General features: G+C 38.6%; 1 protein-coding gene across 2 annotated transcripts in view; it reads right to left on the bottom strand.

The window, feature by feature from the left end:
* Window positions 1–1,596: 1,596 nt before the first annotated feature.
* Window positions 1,597–15,173, bottom strand: part of LOC124554952 (zinc finger protein 135-like) — a 95,508-nt gene continuing 81,931 nt past the window's right edge. For both annotated transcript variants that reach the window (XM_047128651.1, XM_047128650.1), the window contains one exon: window positions 1,597–6,440. In XM_047128651.1, the coding sequence (XP_046984607.1) occupies window positions 5,795–6,440 (646 nt within the window). In that variant the 3' untranslated portion in view covers window positions 1,597–5,794. The remainder of the gene's footprint in view (window positions 6,441–15,173) is intronic.

Below are 15,173 nucleotides of genomic sequence, written 5' to 3'. Positions count from 1 at the left end.
GATTGTTGTGTTACGAATGGGGAAGGAAATTAGTCATGCCCTTCCAAAGGAACCATCTCAGTATCTGCTTGGAGCAATTTAGGGAAACCATAGAAAACCTAATTCTGGATGGCTCGAGGCAGATTTGAACCGTCGTCCTCCCAAATGTGAGTCGAGTATGCTAACCACTACTTCACCTTGCTTGGTTTAAATCGCAGACCTTTTAACACAATTCACAAGTATTTTGACAGTAAACTTTGTGGTTACACATTTCTTTGGTTTTGAATTTTTGAAAAAGGCCTTCATTGAGCACTATTTATTGTTGGCTGGAGGAATTTCCTATTGATATGAAGAATATGAAAAAGCAAATGACAAATGGTTACTCACAGGCTGTGTAACACCAATTGCAAATTTGGAAGTATTTCATTGCAGAGGGTGAGCAATCTATGCTTCTTTATCTCTTAACAAAAGGTAGGTCACATTTAAGACAACCTGCCTGAATTATTTCCTTTTTTCTGCGATGAAGAAAGAAGCTGTGGACCTGAGTACTGTCTTATTCATTTTTGGACATTTCTATTTCTTATACTGTAAGTTGCACCTCCTGATGGTAAGTATTGATCAATGCATATGTCTTCTTGTAAGTTTAATAAACCTCTATATGGCATTTTCCTTTTAATACAAATCACCAATGAGAAAAAAAATGATTTGAGGGGGGCAAATAATGATGATTCTGCAATGGTAGGTTGAAAATGCTTAAGAAGCTTTTAAGCTTGGAGGAAAAAACAAAGAAATTAAAAAAATGGAGGCTCTTCATAGTTGTCACTTCACTGTACAATGGGAAATATTTTCAGTATTGGTTTGCATTCAAACTGATATGGATGTTATAGTGTACTGAGGAATTAATTTCATTACAACTTGTGATTCGAATCACTCGCAGTTACAAGACTTCCTCAGGCCTATTGACAGTGAATGATGTAATACATGTTAAGCACGTTCTGGTAAATTGTTCGAACTTACTGGCATATGCAAGAGCACATGAAAGAGTGTTGGAAAGGAGTTTGGGTAACTGAGAAAAAGGAAAGAAGAAGTCTGACAACTCATTTAAGTTCAGATTACTACAAATGGGGACAAAACTTATACCAATAAATCTACAGTATTTAAAGCATTTGAATGAAAGTAACTAAAATTTAACTTTTTCTAAGCTCATTCTTAATTGATGTTGTTGACACCACTCTGGTTTATAAGCACAACTTGCTATGTAATAAGAACTTTGCTTTAAATAGGCAACTGAAATGAGGGAATTTTATGTAGCTTTGGATTCTGACATGTGTCCTAATTTTACTGAACGTATATAAATAGTCGGCACCACATATACTCATGAACCACTTTTCTCAAAGCTTTATGTTAATGAATGTAGAAACATAAAAATTACGAGAATTTGTACACAGCTGAGACACACGTATCTATAATACCAAATGACATATGGACATTATGCTGGGTAATTAAAAGTATTAAACCTTCAAAACATGTATTTTATGTTAAATTGGATTTTCTTTCAATGAAATATCAATGTATATTTAATAACAACGAGTACATATGTGCATATATTGTGTAGCATTAGATGCTGGTGGCAATATGAGTTTTGTAGTACTGTAGTTGTGAGCAGTGGACAAGACTTCATTGGTAATCAGACGCTTCACACAACCAAGTTGCATGGAAAATTGCACACACATTCTCAGACCATCATACGCAAACACCCTTGAAATGTGAGGAATAGGACTTTGTTGTGTTAAACCTGTTTATTTTTTGTAGCTACACATAAAATAGTCACTTTCATTATGAATCTAAGGCGACATCACTGCAGTTGCATCACACAAATGAATCATTGCAAACACACACAAGTTCTGATTACCTAATAACCAATTCAATAATAACGTCTTGTGTGCAGCTACTAACAAAAGAGCTATACCACGTTTTCTGACAGGTGTGTGTTGATTACCACTACACAATCCTCCCATACCACAAAAACATGGAATCTCATTAATTAGTCCTGCTGGAGAGAGGAACAGTACCACTGTACACACAACTGTCATTAGCAATCATCCAACAGACACGAGCACCAAAACACTCCATATTGAATCAACCACATTGCAAACAGCAGAAATCACACATGACTGCATAAGTATGCAACAATCAGTAAAATACCATGAAGACAAGATGAAATTGATCATATCATGCATAGAAACATATAAGACCTAATCTGATCTAGTTTTGAACCAGACGTAAAAAAATCAGAGCACTGTTGTAATAACTCGTTACTTCATTAAACATTTTAGTACATAGATATTGGCATTAAATTAATAATAATGACATTTTAATTTAAATGAAGAATGTAAATAAAGAGTTAATAGTACAGATAAGTGTGGCTTTTATCAGTGGACCTTTTACCTGACTGCATTCCCATTCCATAATCTGCCCTAACTATCAAACATCTAACATAACACTTCTCGAGCAACTGCCTAATTTCACGTGCTTGGCATTTGTGCAAAATTTGACAACAGTCGTAAGTTCAAATACACGCCGGTGGTAGCAGTATTGAACCTGACCTCCCAGAGACTTGAATGAAAGTACAGGAGAACTTAAACAGATGCATTAAAAGAGCCCATAAATAAACTAAGAATATCAGTGGCACCATACAATAAGCTCTTAATGGTGACTAAAGTCTCATGACAGAGTGTGTATAAGGACAGATGATAAAAGGACACCAAAAGTCATAGTACTGAGGTAGGTTTCAGTTAGCCTATTTTCTGCTTTTTCCATAAAATAACAATTAATAATTGATGGTAGACTACCTGTTTTAATATGACTCCATTATCACAGAACTACAAAGCTTTAAGAAGGATGTCAATAAGTAAAATATACCACTTAAACTTACAATTTAACAAAGCTGGAATGCTAATTCTCTATTAAATACACGAACACACTTAAAGGAACAATATTACAGACAGTCATACATATGGTAAATTCATGAAATAAAAAAGTCTTTAGGAATCTAGGGACCGGAAAACATAGCATCTATTTTGGCAAAATTTGCATCTATTTTTGTCAAAATTCTCATCCATTTTCTTTGTTTGTAAATGATTAGATCAAAAGACTTGAAAGGTTGTCACGCAACACGAGTGATGACAAACAAATTATTAGTTATTTGAAATTGACTGTTAAAAAATGTACTGATTTGGTTCTTTTTGAGTGGAATGTTTGCTTTTGCAAAAACTTCAACACTATTTTCTTCCAAATTGGCCTTTGTTTGCCTGCATTAGATGGTTCAAATGGCTCTGAGCACTACAGGTCTTAACTTGAGGTCGTCAGTCCACTACAACTTAGAACTACTTAAACCTCAAACTAACATAAGGACATCACACACATCCATGCCCGAGGCAGGATTCGAACCTGTGACCATAGCGGTCGCGTGGTTTCGACTGTAGAACCTAGAACCACTCGGCCACTCCGGCCAGCAGCTGGATTAGAGCTTTCAGAAATGATTGCTCTGTTGAAAAGCAACAGCATTTTCCTGCTGTTTAAGTGAATGTGTGTCTGATATAAGGTGTTTCTGGACATTATTTGTCCTTCCCACCCAATTTGAGGATTAAAAAATCCACAGACTACTTAACTTCTACCTTTCGTGGACATTCATAGCTGTATGACCCATGCTTGACCCAATGACACAGATAGAACTGACATGGGACTTACCGTAGAAGTAGACCCGAATATATGGCAACTCAGTTTCAAGCTAGGGGAAGAATTTCGACGCCATCAAAAAACGTTACAGATTTTTATTTTCTACAATCGCTATAGCACAGAGGGCGGGCACTATAGGTAATAATTGCAGAGGACCCCACTAGTGTGAACAGATTAGAATGTTGACCGCCACAGGGGAAGGAGTCGTGGGGCCCAACAAACCGCACCTTCATTTCGATGGGTAGCATTCTACAGCAGAACTGACACATTGTTACAGGGGACGCTGATCTCTTCTGGTGGTGTTGAAGTTGTAATCGAAATCCGTGAAGAACCAGGATTAGTCACTTCACTTATTTTAAATGAAGAAAAGAAAACAATGAGCAATGTACAACACAAAGCATTTGGTGACGACTACCGCACAACTGCTTGTTGAAGTTTGTTAACAATGTTGTTCAGGCCTGACCTCTAGCGGTATTCGATGCAACTACAGTTCAAAACATCTGCCACCTAATTTGCCACATTAAAACTGTCTGCAGCGTACTATCTTTTGAGCTTTAACAAACAAACAAATATATGCATTTCTTTCTTATAAAATGCTAGGTCCCATGGCTGAGTACTACGTTGCACTATGTGACTTTTATCTTGAACAGACCAGTCTTTACTACATTGGCATGGCACCAAACCATTGAGCACATTGATGCATTTGTACACTATATTTTGCAAGTAGGTTCTTGTATACATTATCTTTCCAAGCTGGGGTTCACCAGATAATGTACAATGCCAGTAACTGCTTACATTTTCGACATTGTAAGCAGAAAATAAGCTATTTCAAACTATCTCTAATAAATAACTAATTTGGATATAATTCGCTATGAAACAGCTCCTATTAAGAAATTTTGCATTTCGGGGCAGAATTCGCATCTATTTATCGCAAAATGCAAATTTTTCCGGTCTCTAGGAATAACAAATCTAACAACTCTTCTACATTAATCAAAGTTTGAATTGAAAATCACACACACACACACACACACACACACACACACACACACAAAGTTTTTTTATTGAGCAAACTTCGTTCTTTTTGCACATTTTGAAGTGCATTACAGAACAAAACATTAAACATACAGAAAATAAAGGCAAGTAAAATTTAAATTATAAAGTCATTTAGATCAAATACCATAAAGAATTTATAAATGTATGCACACACACACACACACACAAATTTTATAGTCATTTATGTTAGATGAGAAATATTACAAAAGGAGGCCATTTTCTGGGTATCATAAATATTCAAAAAAACATAAAACATAAGTCTACAACATGTGTACAAGTAATTCATTAAAAAATCATTCTTTTCACAAATAACTAATTAACTGTACAAAAGTAATATTGATATTTCAGAGTAACACAAAATATATCAAATTAATAAAACTGTGGGAGAACAGAGGCAAGCAATGTACCATCCTGCTTCTCCCAATTATATAACGCAGGACTGCTCACTTTAGATGCCTATTGGCATCTGATACTATATTTACTTCTTACAATCTAACAAACCTAACTCGCTGTATTTTTCTTACACAAACTACTACCACACATCATATTTCGAAGGTTATCTCATCATCAGTCCATACAACACAAAATGGTGTAGTCACTCTCAAGTAGTGACTGAAACCATGAGATTCAGGAACTAAATACTATGGAGACTTTCAGCTTCCTTTAGTTTTTCCATTTCTTCTGCTACCAATCAGGCACCATCAAATAATACCACTTTCTCCTGTCATTTGTTACTGAACCAAGTTTATTATTCTATTCATCTATCTGTGTCCCAACAACTATTGAAAGTGGAATAATGTTTGTTTAAGGAGTAACTTGTTTTAGTAATCATTGTCTTATAAATGTGTTGGCATATTTATCATTTGTGGACCCATAATCACTTTTTCATTCTGCAACCGTTTTAGGTGACACGCTGTAAATGATGAGTGGTAAGAAACAACTCTATAAACTTCATCACACTATTTCCCTGAGCTCATCAAAAAATTCCTAGAAGCTATAGGAATGACAACACTGGCAAAATTACTCAGTTGCGTAACCTATAGATGTGTCTGCCAAAGTGCCTCCCAGAATGAACATTGAGATGTCTTCTAAAGTAGTCAAACTGATTGAATGAACGGAAGCAGTACGGACACCGATATGTGCGTTCAGCTAGTGGCCCCTCTTCATATTTTCTGGTCTGAAGAGATGAAACTGATCGTCTGCTACTGCTGTATGAATTGGGAAGTTCATTAAGATGGATACGTCTGTGTTTTCTCAAAACTGATGCTGTGGGAATTACCTTTCCACAATCTTTACAGACATACAGTGGCTTACTAACATTTGGAACATGTGTGAAGACATGTTTTACAAGAGCATACTTCTTGCGAAAACATTTTCCACATGTTGCACACGTTGGCAATTCTTCATCAGTGCTTGGATCTGTGGCTTGTGGACTACTATCAGAAAATGATGCTGGAAAGTCACTAGAATCAGCACTATGGCTCCTCTTCCTCTTTATGTGAAGTACTGACACATCATGTTGTAGGTCAGTAATGGAACTGAATCTTGTAATACTGGAATGAACGTCATGAACATCTGCTTCATCACTAAAACCCAGGCCATTTCTCTCATGTTGGAATCTTCTGCTACGAGTGTGACTCCTCAATCTTCTGGTTGCAGTGCGAACGGGCCTGAAGACAACAAATTTATACAATAACACACATCATACGTGAAATATAAATACCTGCAACAAAGAAAGTGTGGTAAAGCATTAAACTGTAATACAAGGAACAATGAAACACTAATTACTAAGCAGAACCACCCATCAGTGCACATACATAGAATTTAGAATTAACCAAGATTTATGAATGGGATAAAATATATTAAACCAAGGAAACAAAACCATTAACGGTCCATCATCTTCACAAATAGAATTTCTTCAGTTTTTACCAATAACCCAAACAACTACTTCAATCAACCAGCTTCTTATATGCTAAGGTCATTATTTTGACTAAATTTTCATTTATTTTGTTTAATATTATGTGAGGTGACAGAAAGTTGCCTATCTATCCAGTTATTGAACAGAAGCAACCCAAGGAATGTAGAAGTACACACAAGCGGAAGGAAAAATGAACAGAAATTAAATCTTGATCTTATCACGATCCTTGCAAGAAGGGAAAGGCACATAGGAAATAAGAAACGATAGAAGAGAAATGTACAATGAAATGAGCAATGAAATGCTGCACCAATTCAATGATTATTATAACAAATGAGTGTATGTGAAGAGTCTCAAGCACCAACTTCATAATAGCTGAAATTTGAATTCAAGAATTTAATGATATTTACAGGAATAAATGAGGGAAGATGCTTATGATGTAACACTCTGGACATGAAATTTAAGTTGTTCTTACACATTACTGAACTGCATACTGAATAGAGTTTTCCATTAGGAGATGTGAGGGTGTAAAGTGGTGTAAAGAAGAATTGCCATGGTATTAGAACACTGTTTATCAGGAGGACAAAACTCCTTTAATTCACAAACCAATTGCAATTAAGAACTGAAACCATATTATATACAACACAGAAAAATTAAAAAGCATGCTATTAAAAAGAGTACAGAGCAAGCACTATGCACATAAAATGTCTATATGTAAAACAAAGCTGCTATGGATGGACTGTGAGCAGAAAATAGTAAACAGCAGCTACTCTGGAAAAACATTAAAATCTTCCTTCTAACAATTTAGGGAAAAAGATCAGATACAAAAGTTTTAAGGAACACATTACACTAATTCCTCCGTCAGCAGAAAAATTAGTGTGAAATAAGTAGGAAAAAGGTAGTATAGATGTCTAAAACACAAAACAGATAAGACATACAAAATGGCAAAGAAGAAGAAATACTGTAGAAGCAATTGTGGTTGTGAAAGATAGATGCCACTTACTGAAGAGTTAAGGCAAACCTTTGGACAAAACAGAAACAACTGTACAGATATCGCGAGCTCAGATGGCAAGTTAGTACTAAGCAAAGGAGAAAAACTTGAAAGGTGGGAAGTATGTATGAAAGGATTATGCAAAAGGCACAAACTTGAAGCCAATAATATGGAAAGTAGATGAAGGTGACATGGGAGATAAAATACTATGGAAAAATTTGACTTATCATTGAAAAATCTATGTTGAAATGAGGCAAATGGGGTAAATGACACACACTTAGAACTATTGAGATTTTTGAAAGAGCTGCCCATGAGAAAACTATTTTACTTGATATGCAAGATATACGAGACAGGGAAGACACCTTCAGACTTCAAGGAGGATATAATAGCCAGTGGAAAAATGCTCCTATCAGAGCACATGAAAAACATGAAAGGCAAATATGCTCCTTTTTAAAAGCCTATGACTGAAAAATGGGTACCAGATGCCTCATTCTACCTTCCTCAGCACCTTAAAAGTTTGGAATCCAAAAAAATTCACACTTTTTATGCTGAGAGGGGGAGGGGGGAAGGGGGGAGGGAGAGGGAGCAGAGACAGTAGTGGGAAAGAGACCTTTCTCAGCATCTTTAAAAATTTTCCCAAAACTTTCGGCATGAAAACATACATTCTTTTTAACATTCAACTCACCTGACTCCCACAAGCTCCCCTAACTGTAACTTGCTCACATCCACTAGTCAATCAATCATAAGTCACTCATACTCATCAACTCCCACTTGCCCACTCTCACCCATTCATTCAGCCCAACTCATTGTCATTATTTCTCTGTGCCCATTGGCAATGTTTCTTTCACTCTTTTCCTAGTACTGTTCTGTCACTGTGTTCCACTGCCACTGCGTCCCACTATTTCTCTCATGTTACCACTGTCTGCTCTTTCTACAACACAACCACTGTCTACTATCATCCAGTATTTATTACTTTTCCATCTATTTCCCCCTGCCACTGTCTTCTCTCTCTCTCTCTCTCTCTCTCTCTCTCTCTCTCTCTCTCTCTCTCTGTGTATAAAAACATTTGACATGCCAAAATTTTTAAAGGTGCTGAGGGAGATAGAATGAGGCAGCTGGTACCCATTTTTCAATGTCTTTCAAACAGGAGCATATTCACTTGTTTTTGTGCTCTGATAGGAGCAATTTTCCGCTGGTTTCCTTCTTTTTCCTGCTACACCAGGGCATGTCACCCATATGAAAAGAACTTTTTGTGTCAGTAAAATTTTCACAGTTTGCTTATGTCAAATTGAAATAACACAAATCTAATTTTACACCTCTGACTGGATTTTACATGCACAAAAATTTTGCATGTGCTTCAGCACTGCAAAGTGGGATTCTCAGAACCCTTTTGATCACAACAGCATATTTCAGTGTGATACATCACTTATTAAACTAAGTTTTCGCCTCACTCACACTGGTTTTTATGCGCATATATTACATTTACAAGAACAGTAACTCTGAACCTCTGTAACTCAGAAACAGGTACAGATATCACGAAAATTTTCAAATCTGTTCCAGTTCAGGATCTTAGGAATGCATCGCAAAAATTTCAGCAACTTGCTGTACACAGCCATGTGGAATTTCTGGCTTGGTTCTGGTGCCCAAAAACCATGTTTTTGAGGTGTTTCTCAATAATGGATAAAGATTTTTGAAAATGGGAAAATGGTACTTCTAGATAAATACCAACTGAATATACCATTAAAATTTGAGCAATCTGCTGTGGTCACTTATTTACATATCTGCTGTATCTGTCATGACGCTCCCTATTTGCTTAAGATTATTTGTTGCCAAGAGGTCAAGTATGTTTTCGCAACTATTTACACTTTGAGTGGCTCCTGAACTACTACTGAAAACAATTTTCACAGAAAGTATTCAGTACTATTTTGGATGACATTTTATACCTACCACAGTCTTCAAACATGTACAAGAGTTGCCCAGAAAGTAATGCACAATTTTTTTTTCTCAGCCGAAAACAATGTTACGAATGTGAAACGTTACGTTTGTATTATTTGAAGTCTCCTGAGTGAGCACGCCACATTTCTGTCACTTCTGACAGATAGTGTAGCTGCAGAATAGTTTCAAAGTGGTGTCTGTAGGTGATGTGCATTACAAGCAATGTGCCGTCATTAAATTTTTCACTGCAGAGAAAGAAATTGTGGGGACTACTCACAAATGCTTGTCAAACTCTATGGGGCATCTGCTGTTGACAGATGTACAGTTAGTCACTGGTCATGCAGGGTGAGATCATCAGAAGGTGGTTCTGCGGAGCTCCACAATTTGCAGCAGTCGGGGAGACCATCCACGGCTGTCACACCTGACATGTTGCAGCGAGCTGATATCATTCGCCAATAAAGAATGACATTCATGGGAGATGTTTTGAGAATGATGAGGTGATTCACACAGTGTAGCACTGGTTCCATCACCAGGACAAGGATTGGTACCGACAGGGCATACACGCCCTTGTTTCGTGCTGAAGGAAGGCCATACAACGGGATGGAGATTACGTGGAAAAATAGTGTGTGTACATAAAACACCATTCTTTTGAGTGCGTAATGCTCATTATGTTCAATATAGAATTGTTGAGGAAAAAAATTTGTTGCATTACTTTCTGGGCACCCCTCGTATTTTTTGTCAACATAGCAACTGTAATACTTCCTGGCAGATTAAAACTGTATGCCTGACCGAGACTCGAACTCGGGACCTTTGCCTTTCGCGGGCAAGTGCTCTACTATCTGAGCTACCGAAGCACGACTCACACCCGTTCCTCACAGCTTTACTTCTGCCAGTATCTCGTCTCCTACCTTCCAAGGTCCCGAGTTCGAGTCTCGGTCGGGCACACAGTTTTAATCTGTCAGGAAGTTTCATATCAGTGCACACTCCGCTGCAGAGTGAAAATCTCATCCTGATAGCAACTGTAGATTGAAGTCAACACTGACTGTAATTGTATGAGTGCAGTACCTATTTGAAATGAGACTCTTGTTTTCTCTGAACTGTTCAGCAACTGTATCAAGTGCGTCAGGTGGGCAGGGGGCGGAGGGGGGAGTTTGGTAAACGGAACCAATGACTAACTTATTCTGGGTGTAAAGTATAACCTCTACCCATACTAACTCACAGGAACCATCTACCTCAATTTCACTACAACGTAAACCACTTCCCTCAGCAATAAATACTCCAGCACCAACTGTATTTCATCCATCTTTTCTCAAAAAGGTTAGGTCTTTTGTAAAAATTTCGGCTGAACTTATTTCCGGCTTTAGTCAGCTTTCCATACCTATAACAAAGTGAGATACAGTGCCTTCTATTAGTGCTTGGAGCTCTCGTTTTTCCCAAACACAGCTACGACAAACAACAACTGCAACATCGATTGTTGCTAGGTCTACCTTCGTCCCAGGTTTGCCCTGCACCCTTTTAGACTGGCACCCTTTCTGTAGATTCTCAAGACCCAGTCCCCCACTCAACTCCCACTAACTGTGTAGCAGCTTTCTGTGTGCAATCGACCCTATTAAGCAGAATGTGGAAACCCACCACTTTACGGCATGTCGAGGAATCTGCAGCCTAGACAGTCGCACAACCATCTGAGCCTCTGATTCGGATCCTCCACTCAGCTCTGTACCAAAGGATCACAGTCGGTTCTGTTGATGATGCTACTAATAGTGAACTCTGCCTTCATGTTGCAAGCAATCTTTACAACATCAGGTAGCTGCCCGAAACCAGAGAGAATCTCTTCCAGTTCAAAGTGACACACACCATTAGTATCACCATAAGCCACCACCTGCATATGGCGTGAGTGACTGCATCTGGCTGAGGGACTTTGTCAGCCACAGACTGCACCCAAAACCTGCTTGTCAGACAAACCACAGAGGCTCTCTGATTGCCCCCCCTCTCCTCCCCCCCCCCAACCCTGAAAAGTCTTTCACTACCTGCCACACCTTGGGACGACCTCCCACTCAACCACACAAGATGGGTCAACCTCAGTGCAGGCAGCACCTGGAGTGGCCACAGTAGTCAACCAATTCGAAGACACTCGGGATGTGCTGGATGTTCCTCAGATCCCCACTTCTGTTGCCCCCATTGTGATGTCCACTGGTAATAGCCTCAAGCTCTTCAAGTCAACCGAAGTCAATGTGTCTTGGAGCTGTGAGCAAAGGGTTACCAACTCAGCTCTCACCTGAACACAGAAATCACAGTTCCTATCTGTACTAAAGGTGGCACGACAAATACACAAACATGCACAAAATATAGGAGCTTAAGCTAAAGAGCACAGGTGAAATTTAAAATAAGTCACTTTTTATGAGAAGTTATACCAATTCCCATTACTCTGATGTACTGCTACAGTAACGAAAGCTACCACTTCGTTGCTTCTCTTTTTGAGCCTAGTATCACTTACGCTAATAACCACGTGGCTTACCTTTTAATATGACAAGGAACACCGTGCTGTCTTAAGGGAAGTGATTAAAAATTAAAAAAAAACTGTATAATGTCTGAAGTTAATAATTCAGATAATAAAATTAAATCTGTATGTTAAGCGAGAAATCAGGAAATCAATTAAGGAGTGTGGGGACTTTGATATTTAAAATTAAAAAAACAAAAAGAAACGCTGAATCACAGGTACTCTACACTCTTGCAAAGAAATTAAGAATGTAATCAACTTCCCCCCATGAACCCTGGACCTTGCCGTTGGTGGGGAGGCTTGCGTGCCTCAGCGATACAGGTAGCCGTACCGTAGGTGCAACCACAACGGAGGGGTATCTGTTGAGAGGCCAGACAAACGTGTGGTTCCTGAAGAGGGGCAGCAGCCTTTTCAGTAGTTGCAGGGGCAACAGTCTGGATGATTGACTGATCTGGCCTTGTAACACTAACCAAAATGTCCTTGCTGTGCTGGTACTGCGAACGGTTGAAAGCAAGGGGAAACTACAGCCGTAATTTTTCCCGAGGGCATGCAGCTTTACAGTATGGTTAATGATGATGACGTCCTCTTGGATAAAATATTCTGGAGGTAAAATAGTCCCCCATTTGAATCTCCGGGCGGGGACTACTCAAGAGGACGTCGTTATCAGGAGAAAGAAAACTGGCGTTCTATGAATTGGAGCGTGGAATGTCAGGTCCCTTAATCGGGCAGGTAGGTTAGAAAATTAAAAAGGGAAATGGATAGGTTAAAATTAGATATAGTGGGAATTAGTGAAGTTCGGTGGCAGGAGGAACAAGACTTTTGGTCAGGCGAATACAGGGTTATAAAACAAAGTCAAATAGGGGTAATGCACGAGTAGGTTTAATAATGAATAAAAAAAATAGGAATGCGGCTAAGCTACGACAAACAGCATAGTGAACGCATTATTGTGGCCAAGATAGACACGAAGCCCACACCTACTACAGTACTACAAGTTTATATGCCAACTAGCTCTGCAGATGACGAAGAAATTGAAGAAATGTATGATGAAATAAAAGAAATTATTCAGATAGTGAAGGGAGATGAAAATTTAATAGTCATGGGTGACTGGAATTCGGTAGTAGGAAAGGGGAGAGAAGGAAACATAGTAGGTGAATATGGATTGGGGGTAAGAAATGAAAGAGGAAGCCGCATGGTAGAATTTTGTGCAGAGCATAACTTAATCATAGCTAACACTTGGTTCAAGAATCATGAAAGAAGGTTGTATACATGGAAGAACCCTGGAGATACTAAAAGGTATCAGATAGATTATATAATGGTAAGACAGAGATTTAGGAACCAGGTTTTAAATTGCAAGACATTTCCAGGGGCAGATGTGGACTCTGACCACAATCTATTGGTTATGAACTGTAGATTAAAACTGAAGAAACTGCAAAAAGGTGGGAATTTAAGGAGATGGGACCTGGATAAACTGACTAAACCAGAGGTTGTACAGAGTTTCAGGGAGAGCGTAAGGGAACAAATGGCAGGAATGGGGGAAAGAAATACAGTAGAAGAAGAATGGGTAGCTTTGAGGGATGAAGTAGTGAAGGCAGCAGAGGATCAAGTAGGTAAAAAGACGAGGGCTAGTAGAAATCTGTGGGTAACAGAAGAAATATTGAATTTAATTGATGAAAGGAGAAAATATAAAAATGCAGTAAATGAAGCAGGCAGAAAGGAATACAAACGTCTCAAAATGAGATCGACAGAAAGTGCAAAATGGCTAAGCAGGGATGGCTAGAGGATAAATGTAAGGATGTAGAGGCTTATCTCACTAGGGTAAGATATATACTGCCTACAGGAAAATTAAGGAGACCTTTGGAGAAAAGAGAACCACTTGTATGAATATCAAGGGCTCAGATAGAAATCCAGTTCTAAGCAAAGAAGGGAAAGCAGAAAGGTGGAAGGAGTATATAGAGGGTCTATACAAGGGCGATGTACTTGAGGACAATATTATGGAAATGGAAGAGGATGTAGATGAAGATGAAATGGGAGATATGATACTGCGTGAAGAGTTCGACAGAGCACTGAAAGACCTGAGTCGAAACAAGGCCCCCGGAGTAGACAACATTCATTAGAACTACTGACGGCCTTGGGAGAGCCAGTCCTGACAAAATTCTACCATCTGGTGAGCAAGATGTATGAGACAGGCGAATTACCCTCAGACTTCAAGAAGAATATAATAATCCCAATCCCAAAGAAAGCAGGTGTTGACAGATGTGAAAATTACCTAACTATCAGTTTAATAAGTCACGGCTGCAAAATACTAACGCGAATTCCTTACAGACAAATGGAAAAACTAGTAGCAGCCGACCTTGGGGAAGATCAGTTTGGATTCCGTAGAAATATTGGAACACGTGAGGCAATACTGACCCTACGGCTTATCTTAGAAGCTAGATTAAGGAAAGGCAAACCTACGTTTCTAGCATTTGTAGACTTAGAGAAAGCTTTTGGCAATGTTGACTGCAATACTCTCTTTCAAATTCTGAAGGTGGCAGGGGTAAAATACAGGGAGCGAAAGGCTATTTACAATTTGTATAGAAACCAAATGGCAGTAATAAGAGTTGAGGTGCATGAAAGGGAAGCAGCGGTTGGGAAGGGAGTGAGACAGGGTTGTAGCCTCTCCCCGATGTTATTCAATCTCTATATTGAGCAAGCAGTGAAGGAAACAAAAGAAAAATTTGGTGTAGGTATTAAAATCCACGGAGAAGAAATAAAAACTTTGAGGTTCGCCGATGACATTGTAATTCTGTCAGAGAAAGCAAAGGACTTGGAAGAGCAGTTGAACGGAATGGACAGTGTCTTGAAAGGAGGATATAAGATGAACATCAACAAAAGCAAAACGAGGATAATGGAATGTAGTCGAATTAAGTCGGTTGATGCTGAGGGAATTAGATTAGGAAATGAGACACTTAAAGTAGTAAAGGAATTTAGCTATTTGGGGAGCAAAATAACTGATGATGGTCGAAGTAGAGAGGATATAAAATGTAGACTGGCAATGGCAAGGAAAGCGTTTCTGAAGAAGAAAA

This window comes from Schistocerca americana, chromosome X (assembly GCF_021461395.2).
Source record: "Schistocerca americana isolate TAMUIC-IGC-003095 chromosome X, iqSchAmer2.1, whole genome shotgun sequence".
Lineage (NCBI taxonomy): Eukaryota > Metazoa > Arthropoda > Insecta > Orthoptera > Acrididae > Schistocerca > Schistocerca americana.
Note: the sequence above shows the minus strand (reverse complement) of the source record. Positions and strands in the feature narration are given on the sequence as shown.